Source organism: Olea europaea, chromosome 18, assembly GCF_002742605.1.
Source record: "Olea europaea var. sylvestris chromosome 18, O_europaea_v1, whole genome shotgun sequence".
In the NCBI taxonomy this organism is placed as follows: Eukaryota; Viridiplantae; Streptophyta; class Magnoliopsida; order Lamiales; family Oleaceae; genus Olea; species Olea europaea.
This window is the reverse complement of record NC_036254.1, coordinates 29844132-29861256: the sequence shown is the minus strand read 5'-3', so window position 1 is coordinate 29861256 and position 17125 is coordinate 29844132. Positions and strand designations below refer to the sequence as shown.

The following is a 17125-nucleotide window of genomic DNA, read 5'->3' as shown; positions in this document are numbered from 1 at the left end:
TGAACTGTTCAGCTTTGTGCAAAGAAAGCAGTAATCTCGACCAGTAGAAAGAAAATTGAAATAATTTTAAATCAAACAAATTCATATTGAAAAAATTTTGAATAAAAAAATTTCTCCTTTGAAGCAGAGAAAAGCAGTAATTGACAAAATTAAGTTCAATCATAAAGATAAAAGAATTTTAAAAATTTTAAATAGAAAATTTTTTATTTATAATACGAAAAAAAATTTTAAAAACAAATTAACCAGTAATTTTCACAGTAGAAAAATTGAAATAATTTTACATTGAACAAATTTATACTGACAAAATTTTTAATGGAAAAAAATTTGTCCTGTGAAGGAGAGAAAAGCAATAATTAAAAAAATTAAGTTCAATAAGAAAAAAATTTAAAAAATTTATCTATAATATAAACAAAAAATTTAAAAATTAAGTAAGTAAATAAAATAAGATTTCTATCTAGTGACTCCCCTTTCACGGAGAGAAAGTTTCCTTTCAAAAGGAGAGCTCAAAGGGAGAGACAATCTCTCTGTCTCTCTGTCCATGGAGTGGACGGAGAGTATTTTTTCCCTATTTTTTATTTAAATCTGTTTTATTCATATTATAATTTGTTTTATTTTGGATTTAAAATTCTTTTTAATTCTTTCCTTTTTATGATGAAATTTATTTTTTTCAATTTTAATTAAATAATATTAATATATCTTTGTTTCATTTTTATAACTTTAATTTGTTTAATTTTTTTGTTTAATTACATAATATTTTATAAGTTTGTTTTGTTTATATTATAAACTTCTTTTTCTTTTTAATCATTTTCTCTTTATAGACTTTGCACATTTTATGTCCTTAAAGAAACGACAAGAAAATAAGAAATAAATCCATAAGAAAGCAAACATCCAACAAAAATATAAACTTTATAGCCATATCCAAGAAAAAATAAAATTGCAGTTAGATTTTCACGTATATACAGAAATAAGAACATACCTCACATCTAGATGGAGGAAGATAAATCAAACTAGATTTTCATCTATACACAAAAATAAAAACTGCGTACCTTAAATAAATCATAAAAAACTAAAAAAGGAAATACAGACAAAAATTTTTTGCAAGAATATACCCAAAAATAATCGTCACAAATTCTACGATTTTCTTCCCTAGGATTGAGATAAGGACTGCGCGATATTTTTTTTCCCACAGAAAGAAACATTAATTCGAAGAGTTTTTTCTACATGAAAGCTGAACTTTTGGACAGAAATCAATTGAATTGAATGAGGGAGAATGAGCGACTTGAAAGAGTGATAGATGGTAGATTACTTTATATATTTTTATAATATAATAAAAAAAATTAAACCACTTTGACCAAACACATTTCAAATCAGTGGAATGTGAAAATGCACTTGACAAAAATGAACAGTCCAATTTTGTGCAAAAAAAAAAAATAGTAATTTTCACTCACACCAATAAAAAAATTGAAAAATTTTTAAATATAAAAAAAAGTAGTGTTAAAAAAATTTTAAATAGAAAAAAAATTATACTTTCACAAAGAAAAAAATAATAATTGAGAACTCTCCTTTCTCTTTTCTGTGAGTAAAACTCTCTGTGAAAGGAGAGTCTTTCACCGAGAGATCATTTTCAATGGGGAAATTTTTTTCTTATTTATTTATTTTGTAATTTGTTTTGTTGATATTATACAATTTTTTTCTATTTAAAAATTTTATGAATTTTTTCTCTTTATTTATGATTAAGCTTAATTTTTTCAATTATTTTTTCTCTCGGTGATTGGAGATTTTTTTTTCAATTTAAATTTTTTTCAATATTAATTTATTCTATTTAAAATTTTTCTATTGGTGGAGGTAGAAATTACTGATTTTTTTGCACAAAGTTGGACGGTTCATTTTCATCACATGCGTTTTCACATTCAACTGGTTTGAAATGAGTTTGGTCAAAATGATTTGGTTTTTGTCATATTGATTTTCACATTGAACATGTTTGAAATTGATTTAGTCCTTTGAATCTGACACACAATACTCTTTCTCCATTTTCTCATATTATTAACTATCAACATTATCCTATAATTCTATTAGTAGTAATATAGATTTTTTAAATAATATTTTGTTACACTGTAGCTTTTTATTTTAATTGATGGAGTAGAAACCACGTCGTTTTCTATTTTACCCGCAGCTTACATGTTTTGAATTTGACATATAATACTCTTTATTCATTTTCTCATGCTATCAACTATCGACCATATCCTATAATTTTATTAGTAATAACATTTTTAAATAATTGCTTACATAATAGTTATTCTTTATTTCTAAAATAAAATGTAGCTTTTTATTTTAATTGATGGAGTAGAAACCACGTCGTTTTCTATTTTACCCGCAGCTTACATGTTTTGAATTTGACACATAATACTCTTTATTCATTTTCTCATGCTATCAACTATCGACCATATCCTATAATTTTATTAGTAATAACATTTTTAAATAATTGCTTACATAATAGTTATTCTTTATTTCTAAAATATAAAAAGTTACTTATAACTAAAAGATCACTTCAAGTTATTTAAAAGTAAAACAAATTTATAATTATAAAAGCTACTTACAAATAAAAAAATATTAACTTAAATTTTTTATTTAGGTATATTTAATTTTTAAATTAAATATAATAAAAATGTTACCCTATCCATAATGTAAAAAGTCACTTATAAGAAAAAAAACTTCAAGTTATTTAAAAGTAATAAAAAACTTATAATTGTAAACGCTACTTACAGGTAAAAAAATATTAATCTCTCATTCTCTTATAATTGTAAAAGCTACTTATAAGTAAAAAATATTAACTTAAATTTTTTTAAGTAAATATATTTAGATATATTTATTTTTAAATTAAATATTAATAAAAATATTAGATAATATAAAAAGTTACTTATAAGTAAAAAAATCATTTCAAGTTATTTAAAAGTAATAAAAAACTTATAATTGTAAAAGCTACTTAGATAAAAAAATATTAATCTTAACATTTTAAAGTAAATATTTAGATGTATTTAATTATTTAAAAATTAAATATTAATAAAAAAATGCTATAATTAAAAAAAAAAACATATACTAGGTGTAAGGAGTGCTGCAAGAAGTGCCAAGCACTCCATGTATTATATATATATATATATATTTTATAATTATAATAATTTTTTAAATTTTTTATTAATATTTAATTTTAAAAAGTTAAATATATCTAGATATTTAATTACAAATATTGAAGTTAATATTTTTTATTTATAAGTAGCTTTTACAATTATAAATTTTTTTATTTTTTTTAAATAACTTGAAGTGATTTTTTTTACTTATAAATTACACTATCTAGAATGTAAAAAAAAAAAACACTTCAAGTTATTAAGAATGTAATAAAAAAAATTTATAATTGTAAAAGCTACTTATAGATAAAAAAAAAATATTAACTTCAACATTTTAAAATAAATATGTAGATATATTTAATTTTTTAAAATTAAATATTAAGAAAGGATTTACTATAAACAATTTTTTTTTAAAAAATATAGGGACTCCGTGATTAAATATTAATAAAAAGTTACACTATTTTGATTGTTAAAAGTTATTTCTAAGTAAAAAAAAAATAAAAAAAATCATTTCAGGTTACTTAAAAGTAATAAAAAAAACTTTTATATTGTAAAAGTTACTTATAGATAAAAAAATATTAACTTCAACATTTTAAAGTAAAAATTTAACTATATTTAAATTTTTTAAATTAAATATTTATTAATAAAAAAATACTATAAATAAGGGGAAAAAATCACCACTCCGTGCACGGAGTGGAATCACTCCATGCACGAAGAACTCTCCTTTTGAAAAGTCAGAATGAGAAGTCAGAATGAGAGAACTCTCCTTTCAAAAGGAGAGACTATCTCTTTGTGGATGGAGAGATTTTCTATGTCCAGGGAGAGTTTTTTTTTTTCCTTTGTAGAGAGGAATAATTTTGTTGATATTATTTTTTGCTATAAAATTTTTTAATTCTTTTACGGTAAAATTTAATTTTTTTAATTTTAATTAATTAAATAATAGTTATATGTTATTTATTTAATTTTTTTAACCTTCTTTTATTCGATTTGTTTAATAAAATAATTTTTTACATTCTTTATGATAGAATGACATTCGTTAAATTTGAATTAATAATATTTATTTTTTTAAAATCATTTTAATTTAATTTAATTTAAAAATTTTATAATAATTTTTTTCTTTTTTTTGTCTGCAATTTCTTTTTTTAATAGTCTTTATATTTAATTTTGTTTCTTTATTATATAATATATAATACTGACTTTAATCAAGTGAAATAATATGTGAAAATGGAGAAATGAGTGAAACGACGTGCGAAAATAGTGAGATGACGTGTGAAAAGAATGCTACAGTATAATTGAATAGAGTAATTTACTATTATTAAATCAATTTCAAAACAATTTCATGTGAAAATCTATGTTACAAAAATGAATAGTAAATATCACGTTCTTTCTTTTAAGGCAAGGAGCGAGTAGAATATATTAGAGCCTGTTTGGGAGTGATTTTTAGAATTGATTTTTTGATCGTTAGGAGAAAAGTGGGGTCTACTTGTGAGAGAAGAAGTCAAATATGACGATTAAAATAGTGAAATAACGGTTAAAAAATCAATTTTTTAGATGAAAAAATCGGGCCCAAACAAGCCCAAGAAGAAATATCAAAACCAGAATTAGGTTTTGCTTTGCTTATTTTTTCCCTTTCCAAGTCGTTTATGTGAAACTTGTCTAACCTTTCGCCAACGTCTTAAAACCCTACCCCTACTCGGCCATCTTCTCCCGGGAGCTCCACCACGACCTTCATGGCTTCCACCGCCGACAGCGGCGCAAAACTGGCAGGCCTCGACTCCCTCCACCGGTTGAAATCGACAGAACCACCTTTCTTCCTCTCGCCGTCACCGGACCTCTCACAGGCTGCTCGAATAGCGTCGCGGTACCTATACTCATCTCTCAAGCCATTCGCTCCCAAATCTCCGTTCAGTCACCTGTTGACCGAAGGGTTTGACGCCGAGCAGATATGGCAGCAAATTGACCTGCAATCCCAGCCCCTGCTCCTCTCCCTTCGCCGCCACGTCAAACACTTTGAGAAAAACCCTGAAGAGATTGAGAAACAATTCGACTTGGGGAGAGAGAGCTTTAGGGAAAATCGAAAAGAAGAGACTGAAGATGGGAATGGGGATGGGGATGAGGATGATAAATTAGTGAGTAAAGAAGGGGAGGAGATTGATGATTTAGAGAGTGAGAACGAGGGCTTTGATGAAGACGAAGAGGAGGAGGATGGCGGTGACGATGACACTGATGTTGAAATGGAAGACGAGGACATGGGAAATGAAAATGGCGTGGAAGATAAGTTTTTGAAGATAAAGGAATTGGAGGAGTATTTGGTCGACGATGAGGAGAAGGAATATGGATTGAAGAAAGAGAAGAGGAAGAGGAGGAAGATACGTGAAATTACGAATGAGGATGAAGATGACGAGGAGGACGATGAAGATGAGTACAATGAGGTAGGATTATGGAATTTCTTGGCAATTTTTGACTTTTTTAAACGTTGCTTTTTCTCGGTTTAGTAAATTATGGGACTGAAGTGCTAGTTCGATTAGGTTGGAAAAATCATTGAGCTAACACTTTGATTTACAATTTTTTTCGCAGCTTGGATTGATCGGGCTTGATGATGAGGATGAAGATGAAGAAGAAGATGGCAATAAGATGGAAAGTGCAAGGTGTGATTTTTCTGTCCTTTCTTTTGCTCTTTTTATTCCATTTATATAGTTATCATTTTTAAGATTTAAAGGTGTAATGAAAAACTTGGCTCGTGTTTTGAATATAAGGTTGACGTATTGGCATAGCTTATTTGAAAATTATTTTTCCTCAAACTCATTTTGCATGCTCCCAATAAAATAATGTTGCATATGGACCCTTAACTTTTCCATAGTCCACACATTCTCCAAAAGAAATCATTTTTCCCTTCAAATAATTCTCTCAAACAAACACTTTAATTGGATTGAATGTCTCTCGTTGTTGTTGTTTTTGCAAGTATAGATACTCACACATCTTAAAGATGGCTTTTTGTCTGTGCCATTCAGGTATGAGGACTTTTTTGGTGGTAAAAGAACTGGTCAGGGGAAGAAACCTAAAGTATTAAGTGGATCAGATGATGATGGCGACAATAATCAGGTAATTTATCTTCTTTAAGCATCCAACCCACCCTCCACATATGTGTGTGTTGTTTAGACCAAAGTAATTGTATGATAATCTATATGGAGTTGTTCAAGAATTGTTGCCCACCATTGATACCAATTGATGTACTCAAAAAGTTTTTTGTTTTTAATTATTACAGAAGAAAAACAACCTTTCTACGCATGAAAAAGAGCTAGAAAAGCTCCGTTCTGAGATAGACGCAATGGAGAAAGCGAATTTAGAGCAAAAAACCTGGATGATGCAGGGTGAGGTAATATTTTTCAATTTCTATTTTTTTTTTTTTTTACCACAGCTATCAACTAATGCATATGACAAAAGCGTGATTTTCTGGTTGTCTATCGAATAATGTCAGGTAACTGCTACTAAAAGACCAAAGAATAGTGCATTGGAAGTTGATCTGGAATTTGAGCACAATGTCAGACCTGCCCCTGTAATCACAGAAGAGGTCACTGCATCCCTTGAAGAGTTGATTAAAAAACGCATCCTTGAGGTGAAATTTGACATCCATCCATGATTTTCGAATTTCGTTGTTTATATGGACGAACAAGTTATTCTTTTCCTTCGCCATTAGAATTAGCTTTGTATTTGAGACTTCTTACATGTACTTTTGGAGTATTAACTTGAATGATTGAGATAATAGTTATGCCAAACAATCACAAAGAAAAATAGTGTGTATTTCCCCTCCCTGCCTTTCCTCTTTAAGAAATGCACATGCTGAAAATTTTTGGTTCAAGGGAAGCTGAAGGGGAGATTTTAGGTGTTGAGGGTGCAGTTTTAGGAAATTATTTATGCTTACCCTATGTTCTGTAGTACAAGAAATGGTGGTTAGAAAAAGGAAGATCAAGATGATTAGTGAAAAAGAAAAATCTCTTTCTTTTTCCTGATAGTGTATTTCTAAGATTTATGCCCGTTAATTTGTGAGTTCTTATTATTGTTTCTCACTGAATCATCATTATCTATGGTACTATATATAGGGGTGTTTTGATGATGTCCAGAAGCCCCCTTCTTTACCATCCAAGTCACCGAGAGAAAAAGTTGAATTGGTATGTATTTCATTTTCTTCAGATGTTTCTCCTTGGAGTTTGTTTCTTTCCTAATTCTAGTAACTTTAAATGTACAGGATGAGAATAAGAGTGGAAAGGGCCTTGCTGCACTTTATGAGGTTAGTATCTTTCCAGTGGGTAGTTTTGGTCTATTTTTTGTGATATACACATTCATATTGTAATATTATATGAACTTTTTTGACAATGTGAACATTTTTCTTTGTATCTTTTTTTCATCACAATGATATGGAACATTTTTCCTTGCAGGATGAATATGTTCAGAAGACTGGCCTTGTTTCAACAGCTTTGTCTTTTAAAGATGAGCAAAAGAAAGAAGTGCGTTAGTCTCACTTTTCTCTTATTATTTACCATTTTGTATTTAATCTGTATATGCAATAATGATATAGTGACTCAAAAAGTTTGTATTCCTTGTTTCTGTTGTTTTCTTATTGTTTTCATTGAATGTTAGTAATTTTGTCAACATTTTTACCAAATTAGTGAGTCACTCACTCTTTTGTTTTCCTTTTCAGGCAAGTTTGTTATTTAAGAAACTGTGCTTAAAATTGGATGCTTTATCCCATTTCCACTTCACTCCGAAACCAGTATGCTTCTTACTTATTGTATTATGACTCGTTCTTTACTTTAACAAAAGTTTTATTGACTTCTGGAGAAGGTTTTTAAATCACATTTGTATTTAATTAACTTGGAAAGGTCATTGAGGACATGTCCATACAATCAAATGTTCCTGCCTTGGCAATGGAAGAGGTAAATCATCATCTTATCTGATTTTTTGGGTACTTCCATTATACAAGTAATGCTTCTATAGTTGAAAATTAACGTAATTTCTTTGGTAGATTGCACCTCTGGCAGTCTCTGATGCAGCAATGCTTGCTCCTGAGGAAGTGTTTGCTGGCAAAGGAGTCGTTAAAGAAGAAACAGAGCTAACCAAGGCAGATAGGAAAAGGAGAAGGTCAAACAAGAAAAGAAAATTCAAAGGTGAAATATTAAGCTAATTTGTAAATTAAATTAACATAGAAATTCGTAAATGATCATTTAAATGGGTGGGGATGGTAGAAATTATCATGCTCAATAACATACTTTGGACCAATATATACTTAACAAAAACATTAAACCCAGTTTGGTAGAGAATTTTTTGAGAATACATTTTGTGAATAGTATTTTTTATTTTTTATTTTTGAGAATGTGTGGTTAAGAAGTATGGAAAAGTTATGGGTCCACATGCAAAATTATTATTTTATTGAGAGAATGTGTGATTGAAACTGAGCTCAGGAAAAATGAATTTTAAAAAATGGGGGCCAAACATAGGCTAAGTTTCCTCCAAGCTCCATGCTTTGAAAAATATATTATCAAATTTGCGTTGATTGAAAATTATTTACTTTGAGTTGGGAAAATTGCAGCGGAGGCTACAAAACGGATGGCAAGAAAGGTTCAACAAAACTTGGTGACGAACAGTGCATCTGGTAACTTTACAATTTCATCCATTATTCATTTTTCTTTGGTAGCTAGGAATCAAGTTGCTAACTGCTAATGCTTCATTAAATTACAGGCAAAGAAGAGTTATGAGTTTCATTAAAGGAATTCTTTAAAGAACCGTTTCTTGCCTTGGCCATGGTAGTTGCGTGTCAAAGTTTTGGTTTTTCTGCTATGTTGTGTTCACCAGAGGGCCAACGCAGAGAAGGAAAAAAGCTCAAAAAATGTTGATGAAACATAGGTGTTGAAAAAGTAGAATCTTTAAGCTTTTTCGTGTGCAAAATCCGAACATTGATTACCTTAATACAGCTTTGTATTGCGAAATATTTTCCAACTAGTGCTCTAATAATTAATTTAATATACTTAATTGTTCTCCATCTAAAAGATGTGGACTTGCTAGCATGGCCTTTCACGGTGAAGGTACAATACCTTGCAACTTTCATATTTTAGCTTTAAAGCATTTATTGTCGCGTCCCCTTGTAAAAATTAGAAAGGTGAACAAGTGAGAATGAATGTATAAAATGTTCACCTGCGTCATGATCTGATCAAAATGTGAGTGGCATTGTTATGCCATGACAAAGTACGAAAGGGTCTTGTTAAGCCAATGCCACGGATAGGCTTGCATATTGGTGTAGACTTTCGGGATTGTGCCCTTGTTATGGCTGCCTATGCCTTTTATGGGTTTCGAAAAGCAAAAAATTGTGGTTCCCATTTGAGTACTTGAATTTTAGGCTTTTCAGATAAAGTTCAAAGTTTGGTAGCCTAATTTTGTTGTGAACTGTTATGGTGTTATTCATTCATGACATCTTTGTAGTTATGGATGACGAGAGGTTTAATTTGCTAAATTTAGGGGTGGACAAAATGTCCAAATCAAATCAAACCAGAATCAAACAAAATCGAGCGGTTTTGTTTGGTTCCACAAAAAAATAAAAATAAAAATGAATGGTTTTGGTTCTTCATATCGAGAACCATTTGATTCTGATTCTGGTTCAAGTTTGGTTCTAATTCTAGAATCGAGAACCAAACAAATCAAACTTAATTTATAATTTTATTTCTATATAAATCTAATCTTGTATTAATTGAAACCAGTCTGATAGCCATTATTTTTGTATAGTCCATTAAGGGTATTACTCCAAATTCAAACCCCTGAAAGGCTATCTTGCATATGCCTCAAAAGAAGCAGTGGAGTACTAAACGATTAATGATTGTCTGGATGGTAAGGGTTAAGTTTTTCTATTATGAAACTTGATATTATTAACTTTTGGCAAAGAAACATTCGTTTATATTTTGTTTGTTAGTTTGAACTTTTGAAATCTTGATGATTGATAATTTGAACTTGCTAAATGTTTTATGCTTATATTTTTTGTTTAAGTACATATTATTAAGTTTGGATATGGCATAAGTCTGAAAATTTAAGTAATAGAACTGCTAGACCAATGGATCGATTTGGTTTGGTTCCATACTTTTAAAAAAATCATTTGGTTCTATTATCAAGAAAACTATTGGTTTATGGTTCGGTTAAGTTCCTTTAGAACTAGAACTAAATGGAACTATGTTCACCCTTACTAAATTTTGTCATACGCTACTATTTTATAATTAAACTTAAAAATGTATCTCAATGATCATTGACGTTATGCACCGTGTTATTTATCTATCACTCAAAGATAGATGGATAACACGGTGAATAGTTCAGTAATCATTGGAATACATTTTTTAATTCAGTTATGAAGTAGTAAAGTTTAGTAACTATTGAGATACATTTATAAATTCGATTATTAAGTAGTAACAAATTTTTTTTTCTCCCTCCTTAAATAGATCCCCGCGAAAGAAAAAGGCTAAAGAAAATGAAAGGAAAAAGTTTTATTTTTATTTTATATATAGTCTTCATTACGATGAAATGTACTTTTGATTTTTAGATTAATTGGTATTAGTTTACGTATGTTGAACTTTGTGTGAAAAGATTCAAAAAGAAATAGTAGGAACAATGACAAAGAAAAATAAAAAAATATATACAAAAATGTTCGAATTAGTGTCAACGTAACTAAGGTCGATTTTATTTTTCAACTTCATTTTCTTTAGTTTCTTTTTTTATAGAGGTCGATTTGAGGGGAAAAAAAATTGTTATTACTTAATATTTGAATATATCTCAATGGTCACTAAACTATGCACCGCGTATTTTAATGGTATCTGAATTTAATGGTCATTTGAGTGATGGATGAGTAATGCGTTGCATAGTTTAGTGACCATTGAAATATATTTTTTAGTTTAGTTATGAAGAAGTATCATTTAGCAAAGTTCAGTGATCGGTGAGATATATTTTAAAGTTTAGTTATTAAGTAGTAACGTATGGCAAAATTTAGTACCCATTAATGTAATTAACCCGAGGAGATGTGATGAATGTAACTGCCATTTTGGTATTCTAGTAACCATAAAATTGTTCTTGAATCTTTACACCAAATTTAGTGGTGTCAAAATTTGTGGATCGGTTTCGGCTGATTTGCTTACAACTAGGCCTGGTTCAGGCCCATTCTGGGCCTGAGTTTGCCCTTTTGAAAATATGAACCGGACTATCGAGACCATTTTTCAAATTTGAGGACCGATCCCTGACCTGCCAATATTGCAGGCCGCGTCGATCAATCTGTTTGTCTTTTTATCTTCTCACTTCTGGATATTTAAATGAGAGACATTGTATGAAAAATATAGAAGAAAAATAAATATTCTTAATAAAAATTTTGTAGTTGAAAAAAAGAGAAAAATTATAATTTAAAATAACGGGGACCAAACGGGACTATAATTGAGCAATTACTGATGAGAATAAATCGGCCGATGTTAAAAAAATTTCATCCCAAAAACTGGAATGTGAGATCAATCACAAAAAAAAAAATAATTTGTCTATAAATAAATCTTTACTTCGACTACTAGACTTCTATTTTTCAATCTTTTTGGTGGTCAAAAGGGTGTGAACATGTGACTGATTCACATGTCAACATTGGACAACAAGCAAACATGACTTGTAGTTGACAGCAACAGGGTTAAAAGAAACTAAGTTTTGGATCCAATCATAGTATATGTGTTAAGCAGTTCATTAAACTTTATTAAAAATATATTCAATTATGAGTAACTTGCTATTTTTAAATAGGCAATGATGAAACTATGGTAAACCCATGTGAAAAGAATTTGTTAGGTAGATCCTGTCAACAAATCAATTTAAATTTTCATAATTCATAGTTTCTAGAATTTTTATTGAAATATTATGAATTTTAAGTCATAATTTCTGTTTTCCAGATAGCAATAAACAAATAAGCAATCAAATAAAGAGCAAAGTAAACAAACATTTATGGCTATGAGAACATAGATTTAGCCTCCGTTTGGTAGCAATTTTTCACCAAAAAAATTTAATTTTTTGACCGTTATTTCACTATTTCAGCCGTCATTTTTAACTTCTTCATTTATGGGTGGAACCTACTTTTTTCTCCAACGGTCAAATAATCAATTGTCATAAACACTTCCGAACAGGCCCTTACAATATATTGAAGAAACGACTGTGCAGAGATTTTCTCATTTCTCTTTCTTTGCACGTCACAAAGGATAAATCTCATGTCAAATAGTAGTCGAAATATAAAGAAATGTATAAAAATTTGTACTACTTTTAACGAGATTGATATTTTGAATAGGAACTCTTATAAGTTCTAAAATGACATCGAAGCCTATTTTAAGTGTAATAAAAAATTCAATATGATTAAAACTCATAAACGTGCACAAGAATTTCAAAATTGGTCAACTCAAATGAGCCATCACCTTGCAAAGACTCATCGATTGATATTTAAATATGACTCCACATTAAGAGTTTAGACTATTTCTTTTGACGATTTTAACATTTGAAGATGGAACCTAAGTTTAAATAAATCATACAATAGAAATGTTGAGACAACTTACATACATATATGAAATATTCAATATTTCCCTAATTTAGTCGATTTGTAGTCGCAAAAAAGTATATACAATATATAATTAAACTTTCTATAGTTCAATTGTGTTCACAAAAAGTGTTAAAAAGAGAACAATAAATTAAAACGAAATAATTATGATAGAGAACAACTTAGGTGGGTGACTTTAATTTTAATATTTTGACTAGCTAATAATTTTAATGCTTTGAATTGTGGTTCGACTTTTTGTTCTTTCCTCCCGTCCTCTAGTTCATCAATTATTCCATTTGTACATAAAACTATTCTGCACCAGAAATCTCACATTATGCAGGTCTCATATTGTGATAAAAAATGTCAAAAAATCACCCAACCCCCTTATTGTGTCTTATTAGTTGGCATTCTGTAAAATGCAATTCTGTACCAGCAGAATTGCTCTTAGTTGTCCTCCGGGACATAATTCAGTGGTGTAAAGGACATGAATGAGGTAATCTCAGCCTTGTTGGCAGCCGCAGTATAAGAGTTCGATTTCTAAGATATGGAATTGGACTATTTGTGGGCACCAGTGTACAGGCAAATTCTTGTTCCCTGACCTACTGAGGTACATCTCACGATTTACCTCCCCACGATACTCCAGGGATAGGGTGGTGGGAGCCCTCAAGGTTGGGGTTCAACCTTTTAGAATTGCTCTTAGTTCATTAGTACTATTAAGGTTAATTACACTAGAAGTCATTGAACTTCCACCCTAATAGCGGGATTTCCATTGAACTTCAATTTAGAGTAATCAAGCTGCTAAACTTTAATTTAGAGACAATCAATCACTCCATTTGAGTTCGGCCAATGTGCCTCCTGGAATTAGCAAACATGTCCGCAAACTAATACAATTCAAATGTATCCACCCCTTGCATATTATTGACATGGAGGTCATTGAACTTCCACCCTAATTGCATTTCGGCCACTAAACTTCAATTTGGAGTAATCAAGTGATAAATCAGACAATCCCACCCCAACAAGCATCCGTATAAAAAATTTTATGGTTTATTTTTTATTTTTCAAATGGATTCAAACTCAACTTTCCAAAGTCGATTAGTAGTAAATAACTCAATTTGAAATGAAAAAAAAGTGATCCAACATATTATACTGAACTGAAATACAAATCAAGCAAAACAAGGAAATTCATTATAATTTCATATAGGCACGGTTGGCACATGCAAAAAAAAATAAAAATAAAATGATATGGAACCAAGGAAAAAATCGTTGTCCAAGAGAAACAGATCCAATTATAATTTAGTGGGGACCTCCAATGTTACATCAACCCTGGACAGGTTCGCATTTCATTTATTTTAATAGATATGTGATGAATACAAATTATGCACTTTTTTAGACCATTTTATTAAGTTTTTATGTCGTCAAATTATTAATTTCTATTTAACTTGAGTTAATTTTAGTTTGTTTTTAGTGATGGACTCGTTTGGAGCAAATGGAAAAGGATGAAGAACAAATTGGCTAGTGGATGCAATATTGAAGACCAAATTCAACAATTGAAAAATTGAAGAGGACGTTGATTGCACGATGGAGGAACTCAAGGATTACATTGCATTAACTTAGAAGTGGAATGACTTGAAGAATAATTATAAGGCAATTGGAGTCTTTTTAGAGTTTTCTTTAGTCAACAAAGGCATAGGCTAAGTTATTTTATATAGAAAAACACGTACAAGCCAAGAAATTGGAGAGAGAGTCCTTCTCTTAGTCAACTAGGGTGGCCCTAGGTTTTTTTATATAAAAAATATATATATATATACATACAAACCAAGAGAAAAGGGGGAGAGAGTTTTTTGGGGAAAATAAATTTCTGCGGCAGAACGTGGAGAATCAATTGAGAGGGACAGCCTGCTGGGAGAAAATTGGACTGCAGCTTTAGGGAGTAAATTATTGCGGCTCTAATAATAGCACAGGAAACGGAGAGGAGGAAATTGTAGGCTGCCTTTTGCTGAATTAAATAGCAATACGCATAAAACAGCAGTTTTGGGGAGTTCTTCTTATTCAAATTTTGACTGCCATAATTCATATACATACATATAGTCCACACGGCAGCTTTGGGAAGAATTAATTGGTTGCTGGAATTACAAAAGAGAGGGACGCAGGAGACAAAAATAAAAGAAAAGACGGCAGAAGACGGAGATTCACGTGCCAAAACTTTAATCACGTTCTGTCAATAAATCGGGTGATGTCTTCCATGAATTTATCTTGCTTTTCTTTCATTAATATGTTTAGCTAAATTTATTTTAGGGCGAATAATGTAGCTGATTTGGGATCTTTATTTCTTCTATTTGAAATTCTTGTTCTTTTATATCTTATGTGTGAATTTTAATTATATTTCTAATGCTTTGAATTATTTGGCAAATTATTGAATAATTTTGTGAACAATAATTACGTAGAGATGCAGATTCTTATTTAGACCACATATTAAAATTCGGTAAATTAATATAATGTGTAGAGATACCTATATTAATTGCTGCGGTAATCTAGGAATTCTTAGAACTGTTATTTCGTTTAATTAAATTTAATTCGCATAGAAATATGGAATTGAACTAATTAAATAGGTTCAACGAGAACTCGAGAGGGGTAAGTTGAATATAATAGAAGAATTCGACCGAACACTACTTTAGTTTATGAATCTCGATATTAGAAATAAAGGTGATCAATAGGTGAAATTGTTCTGCCCTAATTCCCATTTATTAATTGAATTCTCACTAATTTTCTGTTGCATTCACGAAATTTCTAGTATTTAGATTTAAAAATCACATTCAATTTCTATTTATTTATTTATTTTCATTAAATAGAAGTTAGGAATAATAAATTAAGTACTAAAATATAGTCCTCGTGGGAACGATAATTCGGACTCAAAAGGTCCACTTTGCTACTTGTTACGATCCGTCCACTTACGGGATAAAATCGACAACAAGTTTTTGGTGCCGTTGCCGGGGATTATTACTTTTAGTCTTAATCTATTTTTTCTATTTTAAATTTTAAATTTTTATATTTATTTATTTTCTTTTATTTACAAAAAAAAAAGAAAAAGAAAGAAAAGAGTGTTCGTTGTATGCTCCGTGCCCAAGGTGACGATCTTGAACCGTTTGATTCAGAAATAGAACGTACCTTCAGACGAAGACGTAGGGAACACAAACAAAAACAGCAGCATCAAATGACTGACAATTTAAATAACCCTATCCCTATACAGCCAATTGGACAAATGGCTGCGAGAAATCAACAGCAAGAGCAAAGAGAAGTAAATGAAGGGGACTTGCCAGTGTCTATGTTTTTGACGCCTATAGCAGCACCCGCGCGGTCCAGCATAGTATATCCAGAATTTGGGGTAAACAACTTTCAGATACGGGCTGATTGGATTAATTTGATGAGTAACACTCTGCAATTTTACGGGTTATCTCATGAGAATCCAAACACCCATATCTCAAGGTTTCTCCAGAATTGCCAGGATTGTCATGCTCCCGGGGTTAATGAGGATGCCATCAAGCTGTGATTATTCCCATATACACTAAGAGATGCAGCATTGGAATGGCTGGATGCCGAATGATAAGTGTGATTTTGCACACTTATTTAGGTCACAAACATGACTTAATTATGAATAAAATGATTGGATTGTGACTTAATTTCATTATATTTGTGAATTGTAGGTAACACCGATGGACATGGTGAAATACACAAGAAAAGACGCGAAAATTGACTAAAATGACACAAAGTGAAAGTTCAAGGACCAAGATGCAATTACTCAAAAGTTGACCCAATGAACAAATCAAGAAATTGAGTGTGCCAAATACGAATTGATGACATTTTGGGATGATAGAATGTGAAGAATGAAGAAAAGATGTAAAAAAGTGGAAGATTAAAGTGAAGGGACCAACTTGCAGGAACCGAAAGATAAATTCTACCATGCGGTCGCATGGTAGAAAAGTCGTGCGGCCGCATGAAGTGATGTAGGGTTTAAAAATAAAAAAAGATGATAACCATGCGGTTGCACAGATTAAAACCATGCGGTCGCATGGTACAAATTCGACGAGAAAATTTTCTTCCCTTATACGATTGAAACACCTATGGTAACCTAACTTTCCACGAGATATAAATACCAAAAACATTCCAGAAACGCCCAGAACGTAATTGGAGGTTGAAAAACAATTCTTGAAGAGGATTTGAGCGCAAGAACAAAGATTGACACGAAAAACTTCAAGATTTATCCAACCCGGTGATGTCTTATATACAAACTTTGATGTATTTTGTTATTTTGAGCATGCTAGGCTAGATTTATTTATGCTAGGAGATCGATGAACCATGTGAATTGAAGTTTAATATTCTAATTTTGCAAATTGATGAAAGACACAATTTCTATTATGTTGAATGATTT

General features: G+C 30.4%; 1 protein-coding gene across 1 annotated transcript; it reads left to right on the top strand.

Moving 5' to 3' along the window:
- Positions 1–4735: 4735 nt before the first annotated feature.
- Positions 4736–9166, top strand: LOC111368105 (U3 small nucleolar ribonucleoprotein protein MPP10-like). The gene is made up of 13 exons (XM_022989312.1): positions 4736–5554; positions 5700–5770; positions 6134–6224; positions 6388–6498; positions 6601–6738; positions 7223–7291; positions 7369–7410; positions 7559–7627; positions 7822–7893; positions 8003–8056; positions 8146–8287; positions 8710–8772; positions 8859–9166. The coding sequence occupies exons 1-13, from the start codon at positions 4853–4855 to the stop codon at positions 8873–8875; spliced, it is 1641 nt and encodes a 546-aa protein (XP_022845080.1). The 5' UTR covers positions 4736–4852; the 3' UTR covers positions 8876–9166.
- Positions 9167–17125: the final 7959 nt, after the last annotated feature.